This window comes from Anopheles gambiae, chromosome 3 (assembly GCF_943734735.2).
Source record: "Anopheles gambiae chromosome 3, idAnoGambNW_F1_1, whole genome shotgun sequence".
NCBI classification, from domain to species: Eukaryota; Metazoa; Arthropoda; class Insecta; order Diptera; family Culicidae; genus Anopheles; species Anopheles gambiae.
Genome location: NC_064602.1, coordinates 36,573,130 through 36,598,874, shown reverse-complemented (window position 1 = coordinate 36,598,874; position 25,745 = coordinate 36,573,130). Strand labels below are relative to the sequence as shown.

Here is a 25,745-nt window from a genome sequence, read left to right as displayed (position 1 = left end):
CGTTGGAGGATGCTGATGGGATTTATGGTGAGTTTGTGTGTACCCACTTGGTGGGTTAAGCAAAGGACCCGGTTTGCAGAAGAAAACAAAAAAAAAACCCTGTACGTCCGAACATGTTGCGTGCGGAACGGATATTCTTTTTCGGATTAAATGCGATGATTGGAAATGGAAATGGAAAACGATTTCTTCGTGTTTGTGTGTGAATTCACGTTTTCTGTGGCGCAAACTGACCCGCACGTTGGATATTGCGTGGATAGGCATAGGAAGGAATGAGAAAGGTTTCTTGGTGTTTTTTGGGCCAGTGCTGGTCAGCTTTCGTAAAAAAACACTCTCAAAAAAGAATGCTCACCAAAAAACTGGAAACGTAACGCCAGACAGTGCGAGCGAGAAAGCATGAATGAAACCGGGGGAAAAAAGCCCCAACGCGATAGTTTCGTGACCGACCGGTAGATGGCGCTGCACCGATGATAGACACGTTAACGTCAGTTTTCGGTTTCCCAGAGGGTTAAGGGATGGGGAGGGCAGCAAAACAACAACCACAAAAAAAACGGCACACGCTTCACTTCGGGCGCTTCGCTGTCGCATTGCACGCAAAAGCCTGGGTACCGGGTTGCTGTCAGCGAAAGGATAATGACCGAAACGGAGTGGATGAAATTCGAAATGAGCCGGTAAAAGTGAGAGAGAGATAAAGAGAAGGCGAAGGCCCAGCAGTGAGGTCGGCAGTTGCTATACGACACGAAACAAAGCAAGCCTTGAGAGATGGGGCGAGCAAACCAAAAAAAAAAAATCCCAGCCGGCAACGACGATCCTGACAGTTTCCAATGTCACCAGTATCAAGCGCATGGAGGACCGAGCGAGGTCGTCCGACCGTTCTGAGAGGGTCGAGAGTGAGAGAAGAGTGACAGGCAGAAAAATAAAGAACCAACACCGAGAGAAAAAAACGAGAAGAATCCTGATGTGCAAAATGATTGATGCCCAACGGTACACTGGTGCGGCTGGATCGGGTTTTTTTTGTTGTTGGGTAGATGGGAATACTGTCACTATCACACGTGTGCACCAATACCGACACACACGCACACACACACACGCGGATAAACAAGGTCGAAAAGCTCGGAAGGATTCTAGAAGCCTGGAGACGTACGCACAACCGGCTGAAGTATTAAAGATGACACACACACACACACGGGCGGGGTGTGGATGATTTGTTGTTGGGGCTTCATTTCATCAACGAGGGATTGGTGGTGAAAACACAGGAAGCGTGTCGCAAGGGGGAAAGAGGAGAGGTCGGTTTCGAGCCGGCAAAACATGGAGGTGGTTTGTGCTTATTTGTTTTTGCAAGCTGGCGCGAGCTGTGGCCGGACTAGGACGCGGAGAACGAGCAAAATAGATCGAAATCGACTGCGTGAAGCGATGGTACACACGGTGGTGGAAAAGGACCGCCGCAGGGACACGGTGGGCATGGTGTTATTTTTGTTTTCCCCATTTAATCCGTTCACGATTCACGATCCATTGCCACGCTACCGCAGCGCGCAGCATTGCGTAGCTGCATTTGACAGGCCGTAGTCGAATGGTGGAGAGCGCTGCTTTCCCTTGCACTGGCCGTGAAGAGCGCCGTGATGTTGATGCGGTCAAAAGAAACTACCACCATCCATCCAGAACTCACACATGTGTCTGTCTCGCACAGGTCGCTGCTAGTGTGTGTGTGTGTGTGTGTGTGAGTGTGTAGGGGGGTAACGATTCGATTGGCAAATGCACCAGTCGGTCGGTCGGTTGGGCAGGCTTGGAAGAGAGTTTTCGCTATGCGAAAGGAGGGGGTGAATGTGTTACCGCCGGTTTCGGACGAGGAAGCGGGTTTTATGGAAGAATCCACAATCTAGGTTAGGGTTTCGTAGGTGGTGGGATGATATTGATTTTGCAGACCCCTTTGCTTTCACCCAGGCTCTCGTGTCACGTGCCCCTACCTAAAGGCGTTTTGCAAAAAAAAGGAAAAATCATTACCTGCCAGGACGAGCTGGAACGTGCACGGTTGACTTTGAGGGCCAACTTCGTTAACGGCCCAGCAGGTTAGTGTGCCGAAGTCCTGCAAAGATAGCATACATAGCGAGAGAGACAAAAATGGAGAAAGAGAATGAAAAGAGAGAAAGAGAGAGAGAGAGAGAGAGAGAGAGAGAGAGAGAGAGAGAGAGAGAGAGAGAGAGAGAGAGAGACTGGTTAGTGTATCGTGTCGTAAAGTGTGCCACGATGGTACTAGAATCTACATCGGGGTGCGCTAGACACAAACTGAAGATGACAAATCGATGACGGGATGCCGGTGAAGGGCGTCTTCTTCTTCTTCTTCTTTTTGTTTTGGGCCCATTGTGGCTCATTTCCCCAAGACATGTCCCCGGGGCGACAGAGTACAGGTGGGCGACACTTTTGGGACGGATTGTGCCGGCTCATCAATTTGGCACACGTGTGTGTTTGTGGAGTGGGAGGTTGAATTTAATTTACCATTCCTTTTAATTGAGGACACTAGCAGTGTGTCTGTAACCACAAGGTTGGTTGGTAATTAAATAATGCTATTTTTGTGTGTGGAAATGTGCAAACAAAATGAAGATTTTACAGGTTACTGTCGAATGTAATTGTATATTGAAAGTGAATCTATCCAAAGTAAGAGTTTGACTACATTATTATCTGTTTGTTTTATAGAAGAAAAAAATCCTTCTTGTTTCTATTCTGTTTTGAACAATGTAACATCGATTTTTACATGAAGCGACTAAGAACTTTCGATGGAGCCGCCCAGTGCTTTTCATGCGGTAGTCTCCATGGAGGCGCCTGGTATCTCATTCAAATAGGGCTCATAATTAATTGCTTTTACAACTATGTTGCATTTTTCTATGCTGCTATGTTGCCAATACGGTAAAACGACCACTCGAAGCTATCAAAAAAGCTCAGCATTGCTTTCATCGCCTAATATGAGTTGTGTGGTAATTACACCTGTTTCCATCTACGTTCGAATCTCGTGCCGTTTGCATCGAATCGCAAACCGCCTGCTTCGAATCGCATGCCACTACGATCGAATGCGTGCACCCATGGTTGAATCGCGTGCCAGTACGGTTGAATCGCGTTCCACTATGGTCGAATCATATGCCACTACGATCGAATTGTGTGCCGCTACCATTGCATTTCTGAAAGCAAGAGCATAGTAAACTGTTTGTTTACGTTTGCAAGCTATATCTTTCTTCGCCGACGGCATTTCGTTTGTAAAATAGTACTAATATAAGGCAGTTATTCACTGATTACACGTAAAATCCTTATTATCGACGAATATCGTGGTCCCTTGTTGATGGTAAAATCCTTAAGTTCAACTAATATTCGGTGTTCGTTGTTGATGGTAAAATCCTTGGTTTCAACCAATATTCGTGGGGTTTACCTATAATCAGAGAATAAATCCCTTTTATTAGTATTTTACAAATGAAATGCCGTCGACGAAGAAGGAAACAGCTTTCAAACGTAAACAAACAGTTTACTATGCTCTTGCTTTCAGAAATCCAATGGTAGCGGCACACGATTCGATCGTAGTGGCATATGATTCGACCATAGTGGAACGCGATTCAACCGTACTGGCACGCGATTCAACCATGGGTGCACGCATTCGATCGTAGTGGCATGCGATTCGAAGCAGGCGGTTTGCGATTCGATGCAAACGGCACGAGATTCGAACGTAGATGGAAACAGGTGTATTTTGTTAGCTTTTTTAATGCGCAGCAAAATTCGTTGAATGCGTTGTAACTCAATAATGGACTGCCTGCGCGAATGAGCCTGTTTTCCAAAAAAAATTGTTGCCCGTGGGCAGACAGTAAACAGCACGTACGGCAACAATGCATGGGACGGTTTTAATGTGCCCCTTGAAGGCTGAACTGACAATGAGTTGGGGGGCTTAAACATTAAGCTTTTTCCCGGCATCGTATACAGATGCTATCGATGAATCACCCTAACGCGAACCGTTTTCCGGAAGGAATTGTGGCACCAACCGGGGATATCGGTGTGGGAGCACAGTGTTTACCAACTCACACATACGCCAATCACGCTTTTGCTCATTTTCGGTGAGCAAACGAAAGTAAGTGATAGAACGTGTAGTAAACCCCCCGTAAACCCCCTGCGTTGACGATGGTACGGTGATGGTAGTAGTATCCAGAAGGCTTTTGGATATTCACGTATTCACACAAAACCGCAGAGTAATCGGTTCACTTTTATGCATAATTCGATACCCGTGTGCCGTACGCCATAAACCAATTTTACGGACGCTTGCGTGTTGCCCCTGGGGTGGGGCGTCGCTGGCGTTTGGGGTCAGGAGAAAAGTCAGGTGAATAACGGGTAAGGGTAAGCTAACAGAAAGCAGACATTTCTTGCAACCACTTTGCCGGTGTGGATAATGCTTAAGCCTTGCTTTAAAACGCATCGAAAAGCACGCACACACACGTACACGCACACCTAAGGGCCTTGAAGGAGTGGCTCCATCAGCGGTAGCACCATCGAGGGACTGGCGAAGCTTTCAAAAATCAGTCTGCCTCAAGCCTTTAGACTCTGAGTTTCGTGCCCCCCTCCCCCTTCTTTTGCATGTATTGTAAACAATTTTTTAACACACACAGCCAGACACACATCAAATATGCCGGTAGAAGAGCAAAAAAAGAAAGGAAGGGAAAAAAGACACCCGGTGGGCAATTTAAAGTACCGGTTCGCGCTTGTGTACGGTTTCGTAATCCTTCCGAGTAGTGCTCGGGTGCTTTGGCGGGTTATACGACAGCCGGTGCCACACCAGGAATGAGCCCTTCCCGTTTGACGAGATTGAGACGGTCCTTTCGAAGAGAGAGAGAGAGAGAGAGAAAGAGAGCGCGGCAAAATGAGCCTTGGCGCACGTAAAACGTTGTCGCATTGGGTTGGGTTTAGAGGGTTTAAAAGTGTGAACGCCTTTGTGGTGGCTTCTTACAATAATTGTGCAAACGTTAGGCGAAGATTTGATGTGCTTTTTTGGCCTGAAATATTTGACAGTTACTTGTAACAAATGAAGGACATGGATTTAAAGAACAGAAAAGAAATATTAAAATTAAAATCATTGCACAATCGTTACTAGAACATAAAAATAATCTTAAAACATAATCCATTTAAAGTGAACTGTTTTTGTATAAGCCTCATACGAAGATTTTACGCTTCTTACTGTATTTTTTACTTTGAGTTTGACATTTGGTGGTTGAATTGATTGATTGAGAATTGAGACTTTCGATATACTACAGAGTCATGTCGTCCAGAACATTTGATCAAAAAGCAAAGTCTATATAATACAGAGGTCGAGTCGTCCAGAACATTTGATCAAAAAGCGTGGGAAAGTTTTGACAGCTGGATGAAAAAGCTTCAATAGTTTCATCGTAGCATACATTGAGGTTTTAGTTGTTGTGCATGCCGTGGTCTGAAAGCATTTTCGGCCATTTTTACATCGTTTGTTTGTAATATTGTACTTTAAAAAGTTGACGAATATCAAGAAAAGATAGAATTATAGTGAAATTATCAATTACATCAAGATCGGTGCCCGAAATTACGACGAAATCTTGTGCAGCTCAAGAGGGTCAAAGCTAAGAGGCCAGATTTCTGATTGTGATCATTTTTAAGTGATGAATTACTGAAAAAAACTACTCCATGCCACGTTCATGAGAAAGAAATGTATAGTTAAACTAAGTTTTGAGCACAAAATGCACAATTAGCCCTAAAAAGTGTATGGTTGTTTGGAATCGTTTGTGAACGCTTTTTCATCTAACTGTCAAAAATAAGCTTTCAAAATGGTGGACCAAAATCGAGCTATGCATCGACCTCTGTATTATATGGACTTTGGGCTGAAATTTCAGCCTGTCAGCTGTTTTCATTGTATAGCAGTTTTCGAGCAGCTATCTAAGTGGGCATAATATACAGGTGGGCTTATCCCAAGGTGTATGAATTTAGAAGGCTGATTTTTATCGCTTCTTTTTCTGAATGAAGATTTTAAGAGTGTTTTGAGTATTCGTCAAGCCTCCAGAAAGCTTGTTTGAACAAAAGTTTTCACCTATCCTGTCAAAAAGCGATATTCAAATTTGGTTATAAAAAACATACTATGAGACCACCTGGACTACATACACTTTGATTCTAGATTCCACCACGTGATCTCTTTAATCCACCTTGGGGTAAATGTAAACAACACCGTGTTTTCGAGCAGGTACTCGAATCTAACTCTAGCTTTGAGGCTAAAATAATCTAGACTGAAAATTACAGGCTAGTTTTTTGTGTGGTTTTGCATGGAGTGTTTACATGATTTCAGTCTCCAACTGTCAAACTCCATACAAAAAACTAACTAGAATCGTGAAGGGCCCCAATCTTGGCAACACATTTTAAAAGGGTGACATTTAACAAACGGAAGTGACCAGCATGGAACTAATGAAGCACAAATGTGTTAAAATGTTCGTAATAGAAATGAAAAATCCTTCCGTGGCTTTAGAATGCAAATAGACTGTTTTAGAGCAAAATTAGTGTTCGTTATAGCCATAATTGGTGCTATAGCCACAATTGGTACACTTACCCTATTGATTATAACAAGAACAATGCCCAAAATTAGGACAAAATCATATGCAGCTCAAGAGGACCAAAGCTAATAGGCTAGTTTCCTGATTTTGGTCCTATTTAACTGAAGAAACTACTCCATGCCACGTAAATGTGAAGGAAATGTATAGTTACATTAGATTTTGTGCAGAAAAAGCACAATTGTCCCTAAAAAGTGTTTGGTTGTGTGCAAAGTGAGTTGATATATCTGTGTGAGGTGGGCTTATCCAGTGCAATTTGACGTCTAAAACGAAAATAGGAAGAAAACCTGGTTTGACAGTTAGATCCATAACAAACTGGGTGCTTTGATGATTGTTCCATACACTTTTTTCTAAGTCTATCCCAAGTTTTCACAATTTTACACGACATTTGAGGACAATCAGAGGTCTGTTGAATGATACAAAATGATGTATTCAAGGGCACTCTGATAAGTTCCTTACTTTAAGTATGATACCGTATATGATTCGATTGGTACATTGCTCCTTGCATGCTGACTGAACGGATTCAATAATTGTTTCCTATATATCAGATTTTGCTAGGGAAATGTGTTGTTGCAATCCAGTAATCTTCAGATCATCATTTTAATCCAAGAACTAGCCGTCACGTAAGTTTTTTTGGCTTCTTTCTTCGTGCTACGCCTGAGTAAAACCACATACCATTTCTGCGAGATATTGTTTAAACTTCAAGGCATACTAGATTTTGTTAAGGAATCAACTGTCTAATTATGTGTCGATGTATTGGTGAGGAAGCACACTATAAGCCCACCTGATATATACACTCACTTTGGTTGTGTGGAATGGTTTGTGAATACTTTTTCATGTGACTGTCAAAAACAAGCTTTCAAAATGGTGGACCAAAATCGAGCTATGCATCGACCTCTGTGTTACATAGACTTTGAGTGATACAGACAGGCCTTGGCCGACAACGGTTGTTGTGCCGAAGAAGAAGAAGAAGAACTGTATTCTTTACATAGAGTTTGACATTTAGTGGTTTAAACTCCGACAATTGCACGTATCATAGAAGCCTAAGATAAAAAGCTAAATCTTTGCAAGCTTGGCAAGGCTAGCATTGAGCTTTTTTTTGTTGAAGGAGAGGCATTTTAACAAACAAAAAAGGTTGAAAATAATTTTTAAAACGAAATTTCTCCATTAAATGAAACTATTTACCTCTTCTGAAGCTAATTTCCAATAGCTTTTTGCACTCTTCAAATAATTTATGATTTTCTCTTGCTCAAAACATGAATGTTTGTACGAAATGGTTACAATGGCACTAAATGTTGCTAACCATAACCAATGACGCTGAAGTTTTCTAACGTAAAACTTTAAAAGTCCCTATTATAAAAAGGGGTTTTTAATATTTCTCTTAACTTTAACAAAAAGATCACAATTTAAAATTTAAAATTTAACATTTAAAAGCAATTAGAACCGATCGATTTGCTTATATCGAGACGATTAGAAAGCAAATAAAAATATGTCCTGCATTTTGTCAGCGAACAATAAATCATTCATGCAGACCTTTTTATTCATAGCACTCACTCTCACCCACACACACACATCTGGACAAAACAAGCTACTTAAAATGTGCAAATAAAATCAAACCCACACGGACAGCAACCCTCAATTTGGGATGGCGCAACCTTTAAGGTTAACCGAAATCGATCCAATCACGCCCACCCGGGCGAGAATCACGCCGCCGCCCTACGGTAACCCACTTTCCATCGTGAGTGTGTTATTGGCGAATGTGGTGCCGATACACTTGCGACACACCGGTGCTCACTCAGTGTGCAACATTAATCGCCACATTTGGCAACGCTGGACGCTCGGTGCGGCGGTGGGCGAACGGTGCAGCACAGCAGCCACTGCCCACTTGCCCACTGGTTTACCAGCCTGCCTGACCTACCTGATCCGTCACCGGCGCGTAGTTCAGTATGCTAATGTTGCCCTGGCTGGTGTAGCGATGTGCATCGACGGGCAGTATTTCAGCGGAATTGTTGAACCGCCAGTGAAACGACCTGTGAATAAAGATCGATAATAGGATGGAGAGTTGACAATCAGAGAGGTGTTTTGATGGGCGGGGGGAAGGGGGGGGGGAGTTATCGGTGATGCATGTGAAAAGGGAATTATTGGGTTGTTTGGTTTTTCACAGCGGAGGAGAAAGTTGTGTCCTTGCACAGCTTGACAAGACGAACTTTCTTCCAAGTATCAAATGCAATCAAATGCTCCACTGTTTTTGGGAAAAGGCTTTCAAGTCCTCTCAAGTAAAGTCTCATACCTCCAATTCCATTCGTAGAAGGATCCGTAGACACTTGCAACCCTCTTCAAGGACGAAATTGGAGTAAAAAAAAAAGGGGAGGAACGTTCTCTAGCCTTTCGTAGCCTGGTTGGTGTCATCTTTACTCCCTCCCTCCCCAAACGGGGGTATATACGACCCAGCCAGACGCTTCGTCTTGGAGCAAACCCCACCACACCGGATTGTGGTTGGTCAATAATTAAATAGTTCTTGGAAGAACAACACAACAGGCCGTGGCACAACAGGTACGGCGCGCAAAACATTCCAGTCCGCGGTTTGCCCGGCTGCGGCTCGTAGCCGTGTTTACCTTGTTCGGGCAGGAATGCGACCAGATAACAGCGGGCAAGAAGAAGAAAAAAGAAACAAAGAGGTAAAACAAAATGGATGTTAATAAAATAACGAGACCATTGTAAACAAAATTATCATCCCGCGCTCCGCGCTTCATCAACCCTATGGCGGTATCGCGTTTGGTGTGTGTGTTGGGTTCGGTAATGTGGCAACTTTTTAATAAGTAAACATGCACCGGATCCTTGCACCGAACGCTGCTGCTGCTGCTGCTGCCGTGGTTCCCACACGAAACCATCGGGGTCGGGGGATCTGAAGTTGTTGTGGCAGCAAAAATGGTCCAAAACTTTTGGCGCGCGCGTTCCATTCGCTCTGTCTCGCTTACGCGCTGTTTGGAGTACCTTCAAGCTGCACCAAATTCCACCACACACACACGCCAAAGCTCTGTAGCTCGGAACATGTCGGGCCGTGTGCTTGAGGTTGTGGAACTCATCGGAACGGGTGTGGGTTGGGTTTTTGTAGTTTCGTACATGTGTGTGTGTGTGTGTGTGTGTGTGTGTTTCTCTGTAAAATACTTTACCCGATCTGTTCAGGAGCTTTACGGAATGTGTGGGTATTTGTTTTGTTGCTGTTGCTGATTATTTTCCTGTCTCCTGCTGCTTTTTTGTTTGTTGTTCTTACTCCCAAGCTCCGGTTTTTCCGCTGCACTTGCTGTTGCTTGTAATCAACACAGGTTTTTTTAAAGTACATCCAGGGACAGTGGTTTGTGTCTTCTTCTTCTTCTTCTTCTTCTTCATGTTTTGTACATCCCACACATGGCAGCTTAGTGAGCAGCAAGTTTTGCAGCAGGAGCAAGTTTTGCTTTTGGAAAGTGGAACTCAAATCAAATGGCAAAAAAATACACACACACACGTTTTCCAGCTCGTTTCCCACGTGTGAGAGGGCGTTGTGTGTATTTTCAGCGCTCATAATGATTCGGGTGGTTGATTATGATGCTTGTTTGTGTTTTGTGCGTTGCTGTTATCATGTGTGCCTTGGACTGAAGGCTGGCTAATGGTCCATGGTAGTGCCGAGAGTTAAATACCGACTGCCTGCTGTTAAAGTAGACGAACGCAAGGGAGATGTCGGGAGAGGCACAGGCATACTATTGTTTGCGGCGATTACACAGCAGTAGTTGGGTGCTTGTGCTAATAGATTGTGTGTGTGTGTGTGTGTGTGTGTGTGTGTGTGTGTGTGTGTGTGTGTGTGTGTGTGTGTGTGTGTGTGTGTGTGTGTGTGTGTGTGTGTGTGTGTGTGTGTGTGTGTGTGTGTGTGTGTGTGTGTGTGTGTGTGTGTGTGTGTGTGTTTGCTGACCATGTTTTGGATGATGATGCAGATGGTCGATTGTTAAGCGTGCAGGACGCAGGAAGCTTACAGCGCACGGTTGCTATGGAAAGTACAACCGAAAAGCGCCTAAAGGTAGGCAATCCCAGCCCTGCTGCAAAGAATGCTTTGTTTCTAATGCAACATTTGCTAATGCTAATTAATAGGTTAATGTTTTGTTCCCTTATAGCGTACACATCATTCCGCACAACACTTTAATCAATTACCGGAACGGCAATGCAGCCGCCACATTGTACTTTGCCGTGCCGTAAAATAATAAAACGGCTAAGTGATTACTTTTCCATCCGAACGTGTGCGTTGCGAAGCGCATAAACACAATGCTCAAGATAAGAGGGGTAACGCAATTAAATCATTTCCTCAATCATTCCTTTACGGGCAGCAGTAGCAGCGGTGTGGTGTGGTAGGCTTAACAACGTACAGGTCTCCGCCCTGCAGAACGATTGTGGGTTAAAGCTCGACCGTACGAACTATTCACACACACTGTTTCGTAGAGGTTGTGTTGATTTACCTCGAGGAATCTGGGCGGACACAGGTGGATTGGGAGGGAACGAAATCCTTCCCTTTTTCGTTGCAACTGACTGTAAGCAGTGTAACTGTGTAAGCCATACGTACACCATTGGCGGTGTTGCATTCCCACAAGGCGTTTCCGTACGTTGAGCACTGAATGTGTGTGTTTGGCTGGCTTGAGGCCAGACCATGCTAAGACTCCCTTCCCTTACTCTCATAACGAAAAAAAAAAACGCAGTCGAAAGAATCCATCCTGTGTGGGAGTTTCATTTATGCTTTAAAATCTCTTCTACTTGGCACGACTGACCTGCTTTGCTCTCCCTGTTTTCCCACAACCGCACCTGTGCCATGCCAGGTCGTCTTGAGCGAGTAGTGTGACGTAAAAAGACCAAAAGCAAAAAGGTAAAGCAGCGCAATAAAATACACTTACCTGGCCGGCGGGTCGGCGAATATGTGGCACGGAATTTCCACATTCTCGTTCCGGGACGCGCCAATTAGTATGGCATTCCGGTTGCTGCCGGACGGGTCGGTACCGTTACCACCGGGTGCATTTCCACCATGCCGCTCCGTAGCGCAGACGGGAACGTCTGTAATGAGAGTGCAGCAGCAGCAGCAGCAATAGAAGGGGAAAAGAGCGACCGTTAATTACTTTCATCAACACGTGCCCTTCGTGCTGCACACGTGGCGAAACCACGGCTCCTGTTTCACGCACACACACATACACACACACACATGTGTGTGTATGTATTTTCACCACTACTGTAAAGTGCACACATCATCATCAAAGTGCATCGGTTGAGCTTAAAGTCCCCGAGAAAGGTGCCGCCGTTGACGTCTGACTCCTGTACCTTTCAGCGGTTTACCATTGCGGGTCAGTTATGAACCACAATGAATTTGAAAAAAGAGGAACAGAAACGTTTCACCTACATTTTATGTGGAACAGGATGTTGTAATTATATTCGATCGAATGTGAAGCCTATTATAGAATGGATGGAACAGAAAATTGGTGAGTGGAAACCACCAAACAGGAGCAGAAACAGCAGAAACAGCAAGCGACAAAAAAACTGAAACAAAATAAAACAACTATAGATAAAACGTACCGAAACTGAATTATGTAGCTGTTACGCTTTATAGGAAAGTGGTGTTTCGGCGAAATGTTAAATACTTGTGAAGGAAATAATTTGCTATTAGTTTATAGTGTGATAGTCAAACCAATCAAGAGACCAATCAAAGGTAATGACGGTGTTTTTTTTGCGACGCATTTACAATCATCAATATGTAAGGTAATTTGCAGCCCATTACAGTTTGGCAGCGGTTTTCAACCGGGCGAGAATTTTGACTTTTTTTTTGGAGGATAAACCTTCTGTTGAAACTAAAAGAAGCTGTGGAAAAACTTCCTTTAAAATTCATCTGGAGCTTACGCTGCAGAGTTATTGCCTAAAGAAAATATGCTGAGAGTTCCCGTTACTAATTGCGAGGGTTGCGGTTAGTATCATCTGCTCGAAATCTTTAAAACAATATTTGTGTTTCATTCATTTTTTTTGTGGTGCTATGCGTCGAAAAGATCACTATTTCAATTTTTGTGAATTTTTGCAAATTAAATTGTCAAAATTCAGGAGTTTAGTAGAGGTGTTTCAAATGAGCAAGAATCGTACGGTTCCTTCAGTTCACGTGAAAAAATGAATGAACTGGTTCACAAGAGAAGAACGCTATGGTTCTTTCGATACATCAAAATTAAAAAAAAATCATGAAAATGAGTGCAAACATTCATGATCATTTTGAAATAACGAACAGAAAAATCTTCCAACATTCACAAATTTAGAGAAAAAAAAAACAAGAAATGGTCGATTTTAGACTGTTTGTGTGAATTAGTTTCTAGCGATCTATCATTGTCAAAATTGGTTTACTTTTAATGCGATCAGACCAACGGATTAATCTGTAGCTCTACCGATTTTCGAATGGAGTTCCGATTCACAGACTTTACAGGTATTGCTATTTACAAAAGAACGAAAGAACCGAAATCACGGTCACGTTCACAGCAATGAACGACTCGGTTATCTCATGTTCACTTAAAAGAACCGGAATGTCCGCCTCTAGTGTTTAGTATACTACAAATCGCACTGTCATACCTGCTCTCGGGGTGCTATAATCATAATTGCTAAAACTAGGGGCGAAAAAACTGCCTAGGCTCGCAAGCTGTTGAATGCGAGGGCGTTGGAGCTGTGAACTTGTATGGCGAGCGAGCCCTCGCGCATCCTCGCAAATCACTGTGAATTGCATGGCAAGTTGTAAATTCCGATCAGCAATTCGTTACATAATATTGCGAAAACGGCTTTGCCAACTTATGACTCCACTTAAGTATAATTAGGAGAATGGTTAAGCATCCCAAATTACGTCAAAATCAAAATACTCCTATTAACCCTGTAATGGCCAAATTTTTGTTTTGCGCTAACGATTATTTCACGTTCTTTACGAACCTTCAAATTTCGGAACCTCTGTCGCGTTTGACAGATAGAAGTCATCAAACGATCAAGTTGTTTACAAAAAATTGAAATTAGTGGGTGCAGTATCAAGGGCAGTGGCAGTAAAGGGTATAGAAAGGGAAAATGCTGCAAAAAGTGTTGAAAATAGCACTGCTGTTATGAGAACGTTACTTCAGATTTTGTATACGCCTGACAGTATGCAACTTGTCTTCTTCTGTTGGCTCAACAACCGTTGTCGGTCAAGGCCTGCTTGCCTGTACCACTTGTGGGGGCTTGGCTTTCAGTGACTTACAGGGTTTCCCACGATTTATTGGTAGGTTTCCATCAATTTTTGGTTTATTCCTATATTTTTTTGGTGCGTTCGCACCAATTTTTGGCCGATTCCCAGAATTTTTAGGTTCAATTGTATTGATATCCAATCGGACGATACCAATAAATTATGGGAACGAACCAAAAATCTATGGGATAAGATGAATAACTTGTGAGACGAGCCCAAAAAAATATGGGAGCTGACCAATAACAAACTATATTAATTTCCCCCCATACCAGGATAATCCGTCCTACGTATGGCGGCACGGTCTATTTGGGGCTTGAACCCATGACGGGCATGTTGTTAAGTCGTACGATTTGGCGACTGTACCACGAGACTGGCTTGCAACATCTACCACCATCATAATTAAACCGCCGTAAGTTAGTTAAGTTAGTCATATTGCATACTTCTAGGCGGATAACGCTATGCTCGCATCCTGTTGCATTCTAAATTCAATTAAAAAACGAAATGACAATGAAATTGTTCTGAAAATGAAATAAAATGAATTCACAATGAAATTAAATACATTTTCCCAATTCCTTGATGCATATAATTTAGACACACACTCTTGTGCAATAACCACTCTTTGAAGCAGAATGCTCGTACTGTGACTGTCAGTGTAAAATAATAGCTGCTCTGTTTCTATACAGACATTGACATACAGAACGTGTTTCATCATCGCCGAGACCGCATTGCAATTGTTTTTATTTTCACTCCCGGGGGATGTCACACACACACACCCGGATGGGGCCTGTTTCATGTGTGGCCAACTAATCGCGGAATTAGTTCCCGTTTGGCGAGGTGATTGGTTAGGCTTCCGGTTAAATGTACTCGCCATACACTCCCACCGGAGGTGTTGCACTGCACGCAGGTGTACCAGCCCGAGTTGCGTGTCGCGTCTGTAGGCATTTGAACGTTCAGGATAATGCAAAAAAAAAAAAACGCGAGTGGAAAGAAGAGCTGCAACGGCACGGATGTACACCAAACGCGATGCGATTGTTCGTTTCATTTGTAAGCCAATATATCGGGTTTGCGAAAAGCCGTTTATCGGAATGAAAATTTGGTTTTCATGGTCGGGTCGGTTTCCTGTGGAAAGGGGAGAGCGTGGAAGTGTGTGTTTCCGTGTGCATTTGCCATTCTAATAACGCTTCCACTGTACCAGCGTGGCCCACCCGGACCCGGTGGGTGGCAATTATTTTGTTTCATTTTTAACTGTTTAGCGGAAGGTATCGGTACCAGCCCCGGCCTGTGTGTGTGTGCGCAGCAGCAGCAGCAGCAGCAAACACGCAACAGTGCGGCCCGGATTCGGTCACGTAAGCCTTCTAAATGTGCGCCAAACCATAAATGACAATATTGCAAAAGCGCATTTAGCAATAATCTGATTACGCGTTGCGCCGGGGAGAAGATTTCGAGCGTTTTCCCGTGCCCCGAAACCGATGGCGATGGCGCATATTTCAATAATATGCTAAATATAATTAATCGAAACGATTGCGCAAGGGGGTGCTAGTATGGGACCGTCCTCTAGGGGTGTGTGTGTGTGTGTGTTGAGGATAGGGAGTGCAGTATTTTTTCACCCTACCCTGCAAAACGCCTCATACACGGCCGGGATCGTGTGCATACGGTTCGTGGGCATTAGCCTATGCAGGTGGTGGTCACTTCATCACTTTTGATAGAATAAATCGTTGCCCGGGATGTATAATTTGCATATATTGCCACGGTACCACCCGGCACCAAGGCTTATACCCCCGGCTGGTGGTGGTGGTGGTGGTCTGTGCCGGGAATTATGTTTCATGTTTCATTTCATTGGCTGAATTAGAAAGAGCGCCCATTGTTCATGGTGTAACGTAATTTTGTTATCAAAGTTGAGCTTGGACATTTGAGGTAGAGCATTTTTAACCCACGTGTACACAGCAAGCTGCCGTTTGAAGTGAGCTCTTTGAAATTTGAGGATAAAATGCCGACCGTTTGAACGCTGGTAGCGCTCAACGATGTAAATGTATGGCAGTAATCGGATTGTGTTGGTAATTGTGTGCACTTTTTTTGTTGTTGGCAAATGCTCTTAATTATTGGTGCCTTTGTACGTGGAGCTAAATCATTTGCGCTAATTTACGCTAGCTTATCTTGAAAAGTACACTATTGGAGAGGTATAACGTATAAAATTGGGAAATTCGAATTTCAGTACTTTATGTTCCCGCTGTATTAGATGTCAAAAATAAGAATCTCAAACAATAAGAGCTTATGTATTGAGAGCCTGTTGTATATGGAGTTTGACTCTTGGTGGCTTGAATCATGTCAATACTCTGTCACAAAATAGCATGTAAAACTAGCCTCAGATTTTCATTCTACATCAGAGATGTCAAACTGATGGCCCGTGGGCCAAATGTGGCCAGCGAGCTATTTTGGTTTGGTACGCTACCGCTTGAGCCTACATTTATTTATAGAGCATTTCTGCTTCTATAGTACATGTCAGTCAATTCTGGACTCCTGAAATATGAAGAGATTTTCAACTCCTGAAATATGAAGAGATCAGTTTTCTATATGAATTGTCAAACCATGCATCGTCATAAACCTTGTCAGTTTTTTTTACTTTCTCTCTATGCATGTATGCATAAAAAAGATAAGAATTGTACTGATATAAGAATTGCAAACTGTTGTAGTTATTGAAGGAAAATCAAGCATAGGGGCCCTTTCCGTTTGAAGTTCGTAGGCTGAAATTTCAGCCTGTCAGCTGTTCGTATTGTATAGCAGTTTTTGAGCAGCTATCTATGTGAGTATAATATACAGGTGGGCTTATCCCAAGGTGTATGAATTTAGAAGACTGATTTTTATCGCTTCTGCTTCTGAATGAAGATTTAAGAGTGTTTTGAGTAATCGTCAAGCCTCCTGAAAGCTCGTTGGAGCAAAAGTTTTCACTCGTTCTGTCAAAAATTGATGTAAAGTATATAATGTGATGCTCAAAATAGGTTATAAAAAAATGCTATGAGACCACCTGGACTACATACACTTTATTCTATATTGCATCACCTGATCTCTTCAATGCACCTTGCGATAAATGTAAACAACACCGTGTTTTTGAGCAGGTACTCGATTCTAATTCTAGCTTTGTGGCTAGAATAATCTAGACTGAAAATTGCAGGCTAGTTTTTTGTGTGGTTCTGTATGAAGTGTTTACATGATTTCAGCCTCCAACTGTCAAACTCCATACAAAAAACTAACTAGAATCGTGAAGGCCCCCATAGTTATTTTTATGAAACTGAACTTTTAATTCTGCACAATTTTAGTAAAATGATTTGAAAAGTCATTGGCTGGTATTATAGAATCCAATCGTAGCGGTGGCGTACGTCCTGACACTCATTTTCTTAACGCACTAGATGGTTGCTACAGTTATTCAACGCGGCGTTGTAGGAGCGGACACAAGAAATGTGTTGCCATCCCTAGAATTTCATGTGAGCGCCGTACGTTCCCGCTACGAACGGATTCAATAATACCAGCCAATGGGTCTGATCGGGAACAAAAGTCGATAACGGAGTGGATAATTTAGTCGATCGGTTAGCAAAATTCCAATGTTATACAATTGCGTTTTCTCAATCAGAATCTTCGCTAACCGATCGGTTTGGCAGTGGAGTGGAATGGTGATGGGCGCCATAACAACGTGGTTAAAAAGTCGAGCAGTGGGAAATGCAGTTGAAAACTTCATATAAAAAAACCATTTCAGTCGGTTAGCCATATCTACTGCTCCACCCCAGTTGATATAACAGTGGAAAACTAAATAATATTAAAAACCATGTGTAACAGCTTGCAAAAAAGGATGTTTTATCGCTGTTTGAGGTATTTGAGATGTTTTGTCACTCAATTTAGCTAAAATATTCTTTTTTAGAAAATATAAATTTACCTTTTTTTTATAAAAAACAAAACACATAAATTTAGGTTTATAACAGGTATCTAATTTTTATGGTTCAAGCTAAGAAATGAAAAACCAACAAAAAAAATCCTTTTCTGCAAATCTTTTATATTTATCCAACCTTACGTTATGGCCTTATGACATGTTAGAATCGGTTCCGAAACGTAAATGCAACGAGATTGAGAAGACCAGTAGGATCACTAGGTACAAGAAAGTATAAGCAACTCATATCCGTTGGAGCGGCGAGTTCCGGTCGGAATCGTTTGCGTTGTCGAAGGTGTTGTGCTTACTTGTACCTTCCGCACTATCCCAAAAACTCGGGGTCGTTTATGGATACAGCCCGGGAATGTTCGGATTGACTCTCACATCGCTAAGTTCCACGCTTTGTGACAAACGCGTCACCCAATGAATTTTTTGTTCATCCATTTAAACGAACATGTAAACTTGAATATTATCTCTACTGAATCGCATAGATTACAATTTTAGGCCTTAATGAACAAAGATAGGCCTTGTTAAACGCATGTAAACAAACGACCCAGGTGTTAAGCAGGGTGAGGGGGGGGGGGGTGGATTTCTTCATTTGGCTTTGAATCTAATACACTTTAATTTTTTCTTGGGGGAGTGAGGGTGTTGGTCGGGATCCCCCATATATGGGCGCCCTGTAGTTTTTGAGTCCCTTCGTCCGTGGAGCCTCTATCGTTCACGGAGGCCAGGGATGAGACTACTGTACACACCATATATGCTGGACTTGATATCCGCGGGGCCTCCCGCGGCCACTCAGTCCGCTTACCGTTAAATCCGCCATTGCCGAGGGGGCGTAGTAGGTTTAAATTTAAGTGGCCAGATGACTTGGAGTCATTAAGGCCAGGATAATGGAATGGCGAGGGCGAGAAACTGTGAGCAGTTTCAGACACTCCTTATTGCACGGAATAATTGTACCGCGTTGTTTCAAAATATTTTTGCACGAGAGCGTAAAATACGGAAGTTCACGGAATCAACGTTCATGGTGGCTGCAGTTGATGGGCGCACATGGTACATGGCACAGGACAAGGGTCAGCGAAGGCGGCTAGTTCAGAAAGGATTCAAACCTCGTCCTCCAGTTCATACGATTTTGTTTCATTTAGACTTGTTCAGCCAACAACCCGTTTTACACTTTAACCGAATCGTTTGAACAGGCCTACAGTCGGTACTGTCTAAGGCCACTTCTGGTGTGGATTCTTCACTAGATGGTCCGTAAATAAGCAAAATTTACTATTTTATTCATTCCACAAAACAACACCTCTAAATGTAAACAAAAGTGTGATTGACAGATAGGCAAAACCAATGGCTACTCGAATCGGAAAGAGTTATCCACCAGTATAGAAATTACCCAGGTGACAACTGTTCTACATTTTTAGCTTAAACTCCTTGCGAACAGCTCGATTGAACCCATTGCCTCATATGAACGCTTGAAAACATGGGTGTGTGAGTGAACAACGATGTGTTGAAGCGTTGAAGTTTATGTCAGAACTTCGGTAGAAGCCGGACAAACAAGAAGCTTGCAGTTTCGTCCTCGGTGTTCAACAGCCAAAACACTGAGTAAAAAGAAATAAACGATCTATCCAGGAGCATCAGAATAGCTGAGAAACGCAGGGAAAATAACAAAACAACGTGAAAGAGTGTTTTATAATAAACTTGTTGTTTAATATGGATTGAACAGTACGCATGTTTTGTTTTGGGCCGGTAGCTTGTGCACAACGTGATGACATTTCTCAAAATGGCACCAGAAAAAACGCTTCACACTGACGTTTCAACTGTTATAATAAGCTTAAACTCTGCAATATCGCTTGCTCTTTAAGCCAATTTTAAGCCTGCTCTTTAAGCTTCCAGCAACTCGAAAAACGCTAACAATCTGCTCGAAAATGTCACTTGGGTATCCACCGGTGGAAAATAAATTCCACCGGTGGATTCGAGCATATTAACCGATCGGATAAATTTTATCGACTTTCGTTGGCGATCAGGCCCAATGTAAACTATGTTAAACCCCCTCCCCCCTCACGATTTATTTTCAACTTCATTCAAAATCGTGAATGTCTTACTCATATGTTTGCATTTAAAGAACATTACATTTTTTTTTGTTAAGCCATCATTCAAGGTACTTGGTGACCAATTAAGCAATTACTATAAGAAAAAGACTTGTGCAAAGTAACAAAATCACTCAGCCAACAGGAATTAAAAACACACTTTTTTGAAAATGTGACTTGAAAATGAAGATCTGAACTGGACTGAACGTCCTTTTGTAATTTATGGACTTTGGACAGCATCACAAGTAGGAGTTCGCTACTTTAATTTCAGTACAAAAGTATTGATAGTCAAAATGATACCAACATCAACTTTACTTTGCAAAATTTACTTCTCTGTATTAGAACTGTAAAGTTCTAGGTTAGTTTCCATGAAACTTTGCAAATTTTGTATAATATTAGACCCCCCCATGATCATGAAATATCATGCCTATGACCAATCGAAAATAATCTACCAAAGCTTTTTATAAACTTTTTTTACGTCAAAGAATTAAATTTTGTTACGTTACTATCATCCCAAAATGAAATGAAAAGATCTTCTAATGGTGATGATTTTTGTATCAAATTATAGTGGCCCGTGCTACTATTTGCAGCGGAATTTTGGACAGCGGGGTCAAATGAGTTTGACATCGCTGGTCTAGATTATTTCAGCCTGAAAAATACAGTAGAACGGCAACTATCCGGGCAGCTCGGGATCGGACAGTTGCCGGTTAATTGATTTCCACTGTCAATGGCCAAGAAATTCATGTAAAAAATGTAAAATTCACTAGTTTTATTAATAATTCACTTTGTATCAATCGATTAACCATAAGTAGAATATTATTTCAATCAATAACTATAGGTTTAACAACTGTTTAGGAACAAACATGTAGTTCGAAAATATGTCTAGCTCAGCGGTCGGCAAACTTTTGAGGTAAAGGGTTAAATTGTTTAAATTATTAAGAGCAGCGGGCCAGTTAATTTAGCACTCAAATTATTACATAATAAAAGATTTCAAACCAAATAATTGGATAATGATACGAAGCAATACGATTGGTGATATTGTTGTTTTTAAGTAATAATGTCATTCAAGCAAGGTAAAAGATGAACCATGAATTCCTATTATTAAAACTTATTGTAATAGTAGTACGGTAGTCAGATCTCAATTGCTGCTTAAAGCGCATGAAGGTTACAACATTATTTTTTTGGATAAAAAATTGATTGCTATGGTGGTAGGTTTGAACAAGCAAAACGATCGTATTTATGGAGCATGTCTTGATATACCAACATTTAACGGCTCATGATATATAAGCAGTCAAACGATATCAAAATTCAACAACTGATTTGAGAAGCTATATCGACCAAAGAGGAATTGTCATTGTTTTACATTATTAAAATCCATTTAAAGCCTTGCGCTAAAACACTTTTGGGAAAAGACAGTTTTTGCTTCCAACAGTGTTCAGCTTCAAACCATAAAGCTTCGACGAAGTTGTGCTTGCAATGACTTTGAAAAGCGTTTACGTGCGGTTATCAAATATAAAGAAAAAGATTTTAACTCAACTAAGATCAATGTAATTTTACCTCTGAAAGATTTTGTAGACATAAATTCGGCAGATAAATATAATCTAGTTTGAATTTTATGATTTACATAAATGTATCATTTTTACATTGTCACTATGTACATCGACCCACAAAATTTAGCTGGTGGAAGACGCATGTAAAGTTATTATTTAAAAAAAATCATTGAATCGAGACTTTATTGTATTTTGAATGAGTCTGTCCAAAAAGTGTGCCGTAGAGTCCATTTCTCGAACCATAAAGTTCAATTTCCGTAAGAAAGAGTCACGAAAGTGTCCCAAAATTATCAAAACTTCTGAAACCTTTCGCGGGCCAGATTTAATGTTGCTGTGGGCCGCATTTGGCTCGCAGGCCAGACTTTGCCGACCGGTGCTCTAGCTGCACAAAGAACGGTTTACTAACTAGGATATCACAGCAAATGTTCGCCACGTTTGAAGAGCTGTCAAATTTATGCGCATAGTTAAGACGCCCGCCGGTTAATCCGCCCCCAGATAATCGACGTTCTACTGTATGTAAACAAACGGCGATTCGTCCCTGGTTCGATTAGGGATGCTCATGATGGGATGCATTTTTTATGCTGCAGTATAAACAATTTAGTCAAAGGTGGTTAAAACATGTTTGAATCAATATTTTGAAATCCACCAAAATATTATAACTCATTTCAAACAGCAAAATAGGAAACAAAACAATTTTAAAATGCAACTTTGTTTGTACACAAATGCTGAAATCCAGTATGTTGGAGCGTAATTGTTCAATGGATTCAACCTGCATGATGAATATTGCTCCAGTGACAGACAGCGATTTTTGCGATTGACTTTAAAACTGTTTGTTTCTGTTTTTTTTTTTTTAATATTGATTCTAATTGATTAAAAATGGACGAAAAATAAATGTATAAAATATCGCCATTTCAGAAGCTTTACACTTTTATGATATCTTTTACTCATTTGAGCACAATGATCCGGACCAAAATGGTGAACGATAACCCTAATGCTCATCGATTTTCAAGTGTTCAATACATTTAACAACTCAAAATGACCCTAAGGCTCTTCTTTTTTCAAGTGCTCAATATATTGCGCAACTCCAAATAATTGCCCAAGTGGTCACTCTCTTCCCGGTTGCTGGCAAAATATTCCTAAAAATATAGCTACTTTTTCAACGCGCTCTTTTGATCGCAAATAGCTGATCGGCAAAAATAATGAACCGTAGCAATACTTGACCGTCTGCTTAACATTCATAATATTTTGATGAAGCGTAGCGCACACCAAAAACGAACGCACCAAATATTTGCGAACCCAGCACCGCACCACAAAAGCGCAAAAAGGCAAACGCTCGCGCGCGTGTGTGTGTGTTAGTGGATGCATTATGATGCATTCTGCCAATTCTGTAGTGGATGATCGAGGGGTTGAAAATGTAGTTAAGGACTTACGGTATACAACAGCAACAGCAGCATACAGAACAACAAAAAAGAAAGACTGGACACATATTTGATGGATGCTGCCCGCTGGATGCTGCGAGTGCGAAATGGGGCCACTGCATTTGACTGCAATGATCGATCGTGGTGCGAAGCTGTGGTGAATGGCTGATATATTGCGCCTTCTTTTTTTCTCTCCCTTCCTCTCTCGCACATGTGTGTGCGCCGGGTGCAATGGTGTCAGCCTGATGGGTGGTGTTGCTATGAAATTGTGCCGTGAAAAAGGGCCTTCCTCGACCACCCGCTCGCCAGGCTCACAACAGGACGCCGACATATTAACAGCCGGCAACCGGACTTGGTGCACATTAGGGCCGTGCGTCGTGCGGTGTGCATTGAAAAGCTCACGGTCATCATCATCATCATCATCATCACCATCATCGGCAGCTGAGTGGTGCCAACTTTTTGTCCGGGTCTGGGCAACGAGCGAGTTTTGGGACGCGTGTCACCAATTTCGACGTATTGCAGCAGCAGCAGCAGCAGCACACCGTTTGCTTCGTGCGGTCCATTACGGGACAGACAAGCGGACGACAAGGGCAAGGGAGCTGAAGCAGGGATGGATGTGCGCGTGCAAGGGAGTAAGGAACAACACTGCAAAATCTACACACGCACAACGGGTGTCAACGAAAATTCCCATCGGCAAATGATCCTCTTTCATAGACCCCTAGCTTCATGGTGGCGCAGCTTGTCGCTCGCGGCGGTTTTTCGTAGAGGTGTTACAGCAGCAAAACAGTTCGTGCATGAAAATCGTATAAGCTGGCCCGCTTGATTAGGCCACCACGAGGGTTCGCTGGACTCTGCTGCACCACAACGCAACGCGGGACAGAGTGTGTTGCATTTTACGCACTTTGTTGCGCATCAACGGCCTCGTCCAAGGGTCCAGGGGAGAGGGTGGGTGGGAGGGAGTGGAGTGGAGGAAGCGAAAAACAGCATCGGTCAAATTAGCTGGCCGCCACGGCGCCGCCGTTCCGGGGCATTTGTCACCATCCGTTCTTGCCCATTCTTACGGCGGAAAAACTAATACGCTCGTGTCCGCGGTCTTTCAAAACGCGGAAAGCTTTCATGGTACCCTCCAGGGGGGGGGGGGGGGGAGAATGCGGGACAGGACATAGCTGGGGTTTCCGGTTAGCGCGCGCGTTTGGCAACAGTGAGCAACGGTAGTGGTGGTACGATCACTGCCGCAGCATCGTGATACGCCAGTCTTGACAAATAATTTAATCGTACGTTCTATGGGCGGCTCAAGTCAACTTTACTGCCGGTTCAATGGGGTGGCATGAAGGTGGTAGAAGGGCCTGTGAGTGTGGCCAAGCCGTCCTCTGCCAGCCATTCAAACCCTGTGCGGCAGGATAATGAACGGAAAATGGGCTGCGCTGAGGTGTTTGTTTTCCGTGAACCATCTCGACGCCATACGGCAGCCGTAGGTCATCCGGCAGTACAATCATTGCTGCGCACTTCCCCTCCTTGCGCCAGTTGTCACTCCGCAAACAACGCGTCCTTTACTGCACTTCCTGCTTTCACACACACACACACACACACACACATACTCACACGTACAAATGCATAATTAGTTTCATTATAAATCCGCAGCGCAAATTATATGTTTGCCCGTTTTTCAAACCGTTGTAATTGGGCATGGTGTGGCATTGGTTCGTGGCATGGTGTTAGTGCGCCTCGAACCGAAACCGACGTGGTAAACAGTCAACACAGAAACACACACACACAGTGGTACAAATGGTTCGCCAAACCGTATGGTATAATCATATTTCCAAACACGAGATGGTGTCTTTGCTTTTGAGAGGAAGAACCGCGAACCGCTTATCTTTGGAGAGCTGGGGAGGAGGGGTCGGGGAGGGTTGGGTGATGGGTGGCTGGGAGGGTTTGGCAGGCGTATGAATTAGTTATCCGTACCGCCAGCACCGGAGCTGGGCTGAATGTTTTTGTGCCCGGTACCGGTTTTCGTAGAACTTGCTGTGGCTCATTAAAGCAACGGTTTTTTCGATGTGTGTGTGAGTTTTTGAGCTTTGTGTGTGTGCAAGTGTTTATCCAGAAAACATGATGTCCGGCGAGGGAACAAGAAGCAGAACGGTAAGCGATTTTTGCTCATATTTTCACCTTACTGTCAGGTTTAAATGGGGGTAGCAGATTCTTTCGCACTCCCTTTTCCCGGAAAATGAGAGTTTTTGTAAAGAAATTAGTAATTCAATTCAGTAGTACGGTAAATTTGCCGTTCTGGCATTGAAATGTGTGGGCTGAGGTGGCTTTACTTGCCTGGGAGGGGAAATAATCACAATTTGCTGGCGTTTTCTCGAACGTAAGAGTTTATTAGCTTTCCGGGAAAAACACAGAGTTCGGATTAGCTTTTGGGGTGCCAAAGATCAGGGAGCTATTTTTGTGCAACTCTTACTAGTGACTGTCTTGACGTGGAGCTAGGTGGTAGTCGTCACCGGCAGAGACGCTGGTTGGCCCGGTGGCACTTACTTTTTCATTAAAACAGGTTAAATGAAACATTCATGGTGTCTTGTTACGAGAGCAGACATCCTTTACCCTGGCAACTGCCAATTTGTTTGCTCTGTAAGGAGTGCCCCTTTAATCAGAGCGTTTGAATCATTCCGAGAACAGCGAGGATGGCAAAACATATTCATTATGGTCGTGTGGAGACGCTTTTTCCGTAAAGATTTTTTAATTCTAATTATTTCTGACTAACGAAGCTGTTTGAGTTACAATTAAGGCCGTAATAAAATCGCTTTGTTGTGCAGAGTGCATACCTTTAGGCGCATAACTAGGGCAGGATATGAATTGTACAGATGTAACGATCAGATAGATCCAAACCATCCGATCACTTCGCAAACAAACTGCATCATATGGAAACATCATGCAGCCGTATATTGTGCGTACACTT

General features: G+C 42.8%; 1 protein-coding gene across 4 annotated transcripts in view; it reads right to left on the bottom strand.

Annotated features, from left to right (window-relative positions):
- The window catches only part of LOC1278969 (nephrin), a 90,155-nt gene that overhangs the window by 3,862 nt on the left and 60,548 nt on the right, over positions 1–25,745 (bottom strand). For all 4 annotated transcript variants that reach the window (XM_061656293.1, XM_061656291.1, XM_061656292.1 and 1 more), the window contains exons 12-14: positions 11,498–11,654; positions 8,503–8,614; positions 1,999–2,080 (exon numbers count right to left, since the gene is read on the bottom strand). In XM_061656293.1, coding sequence (XP_061512277.1) covers positions 1,999–2,080; positions 8,503–8,614; positions 11,498–11,654 — 351 coding nt within the window. The remainder of the gene's footprint in view (positions 1–1,998; positions 2,081–8,502; positions 8,615–11,497; positions 11,655–25,745) is intronic.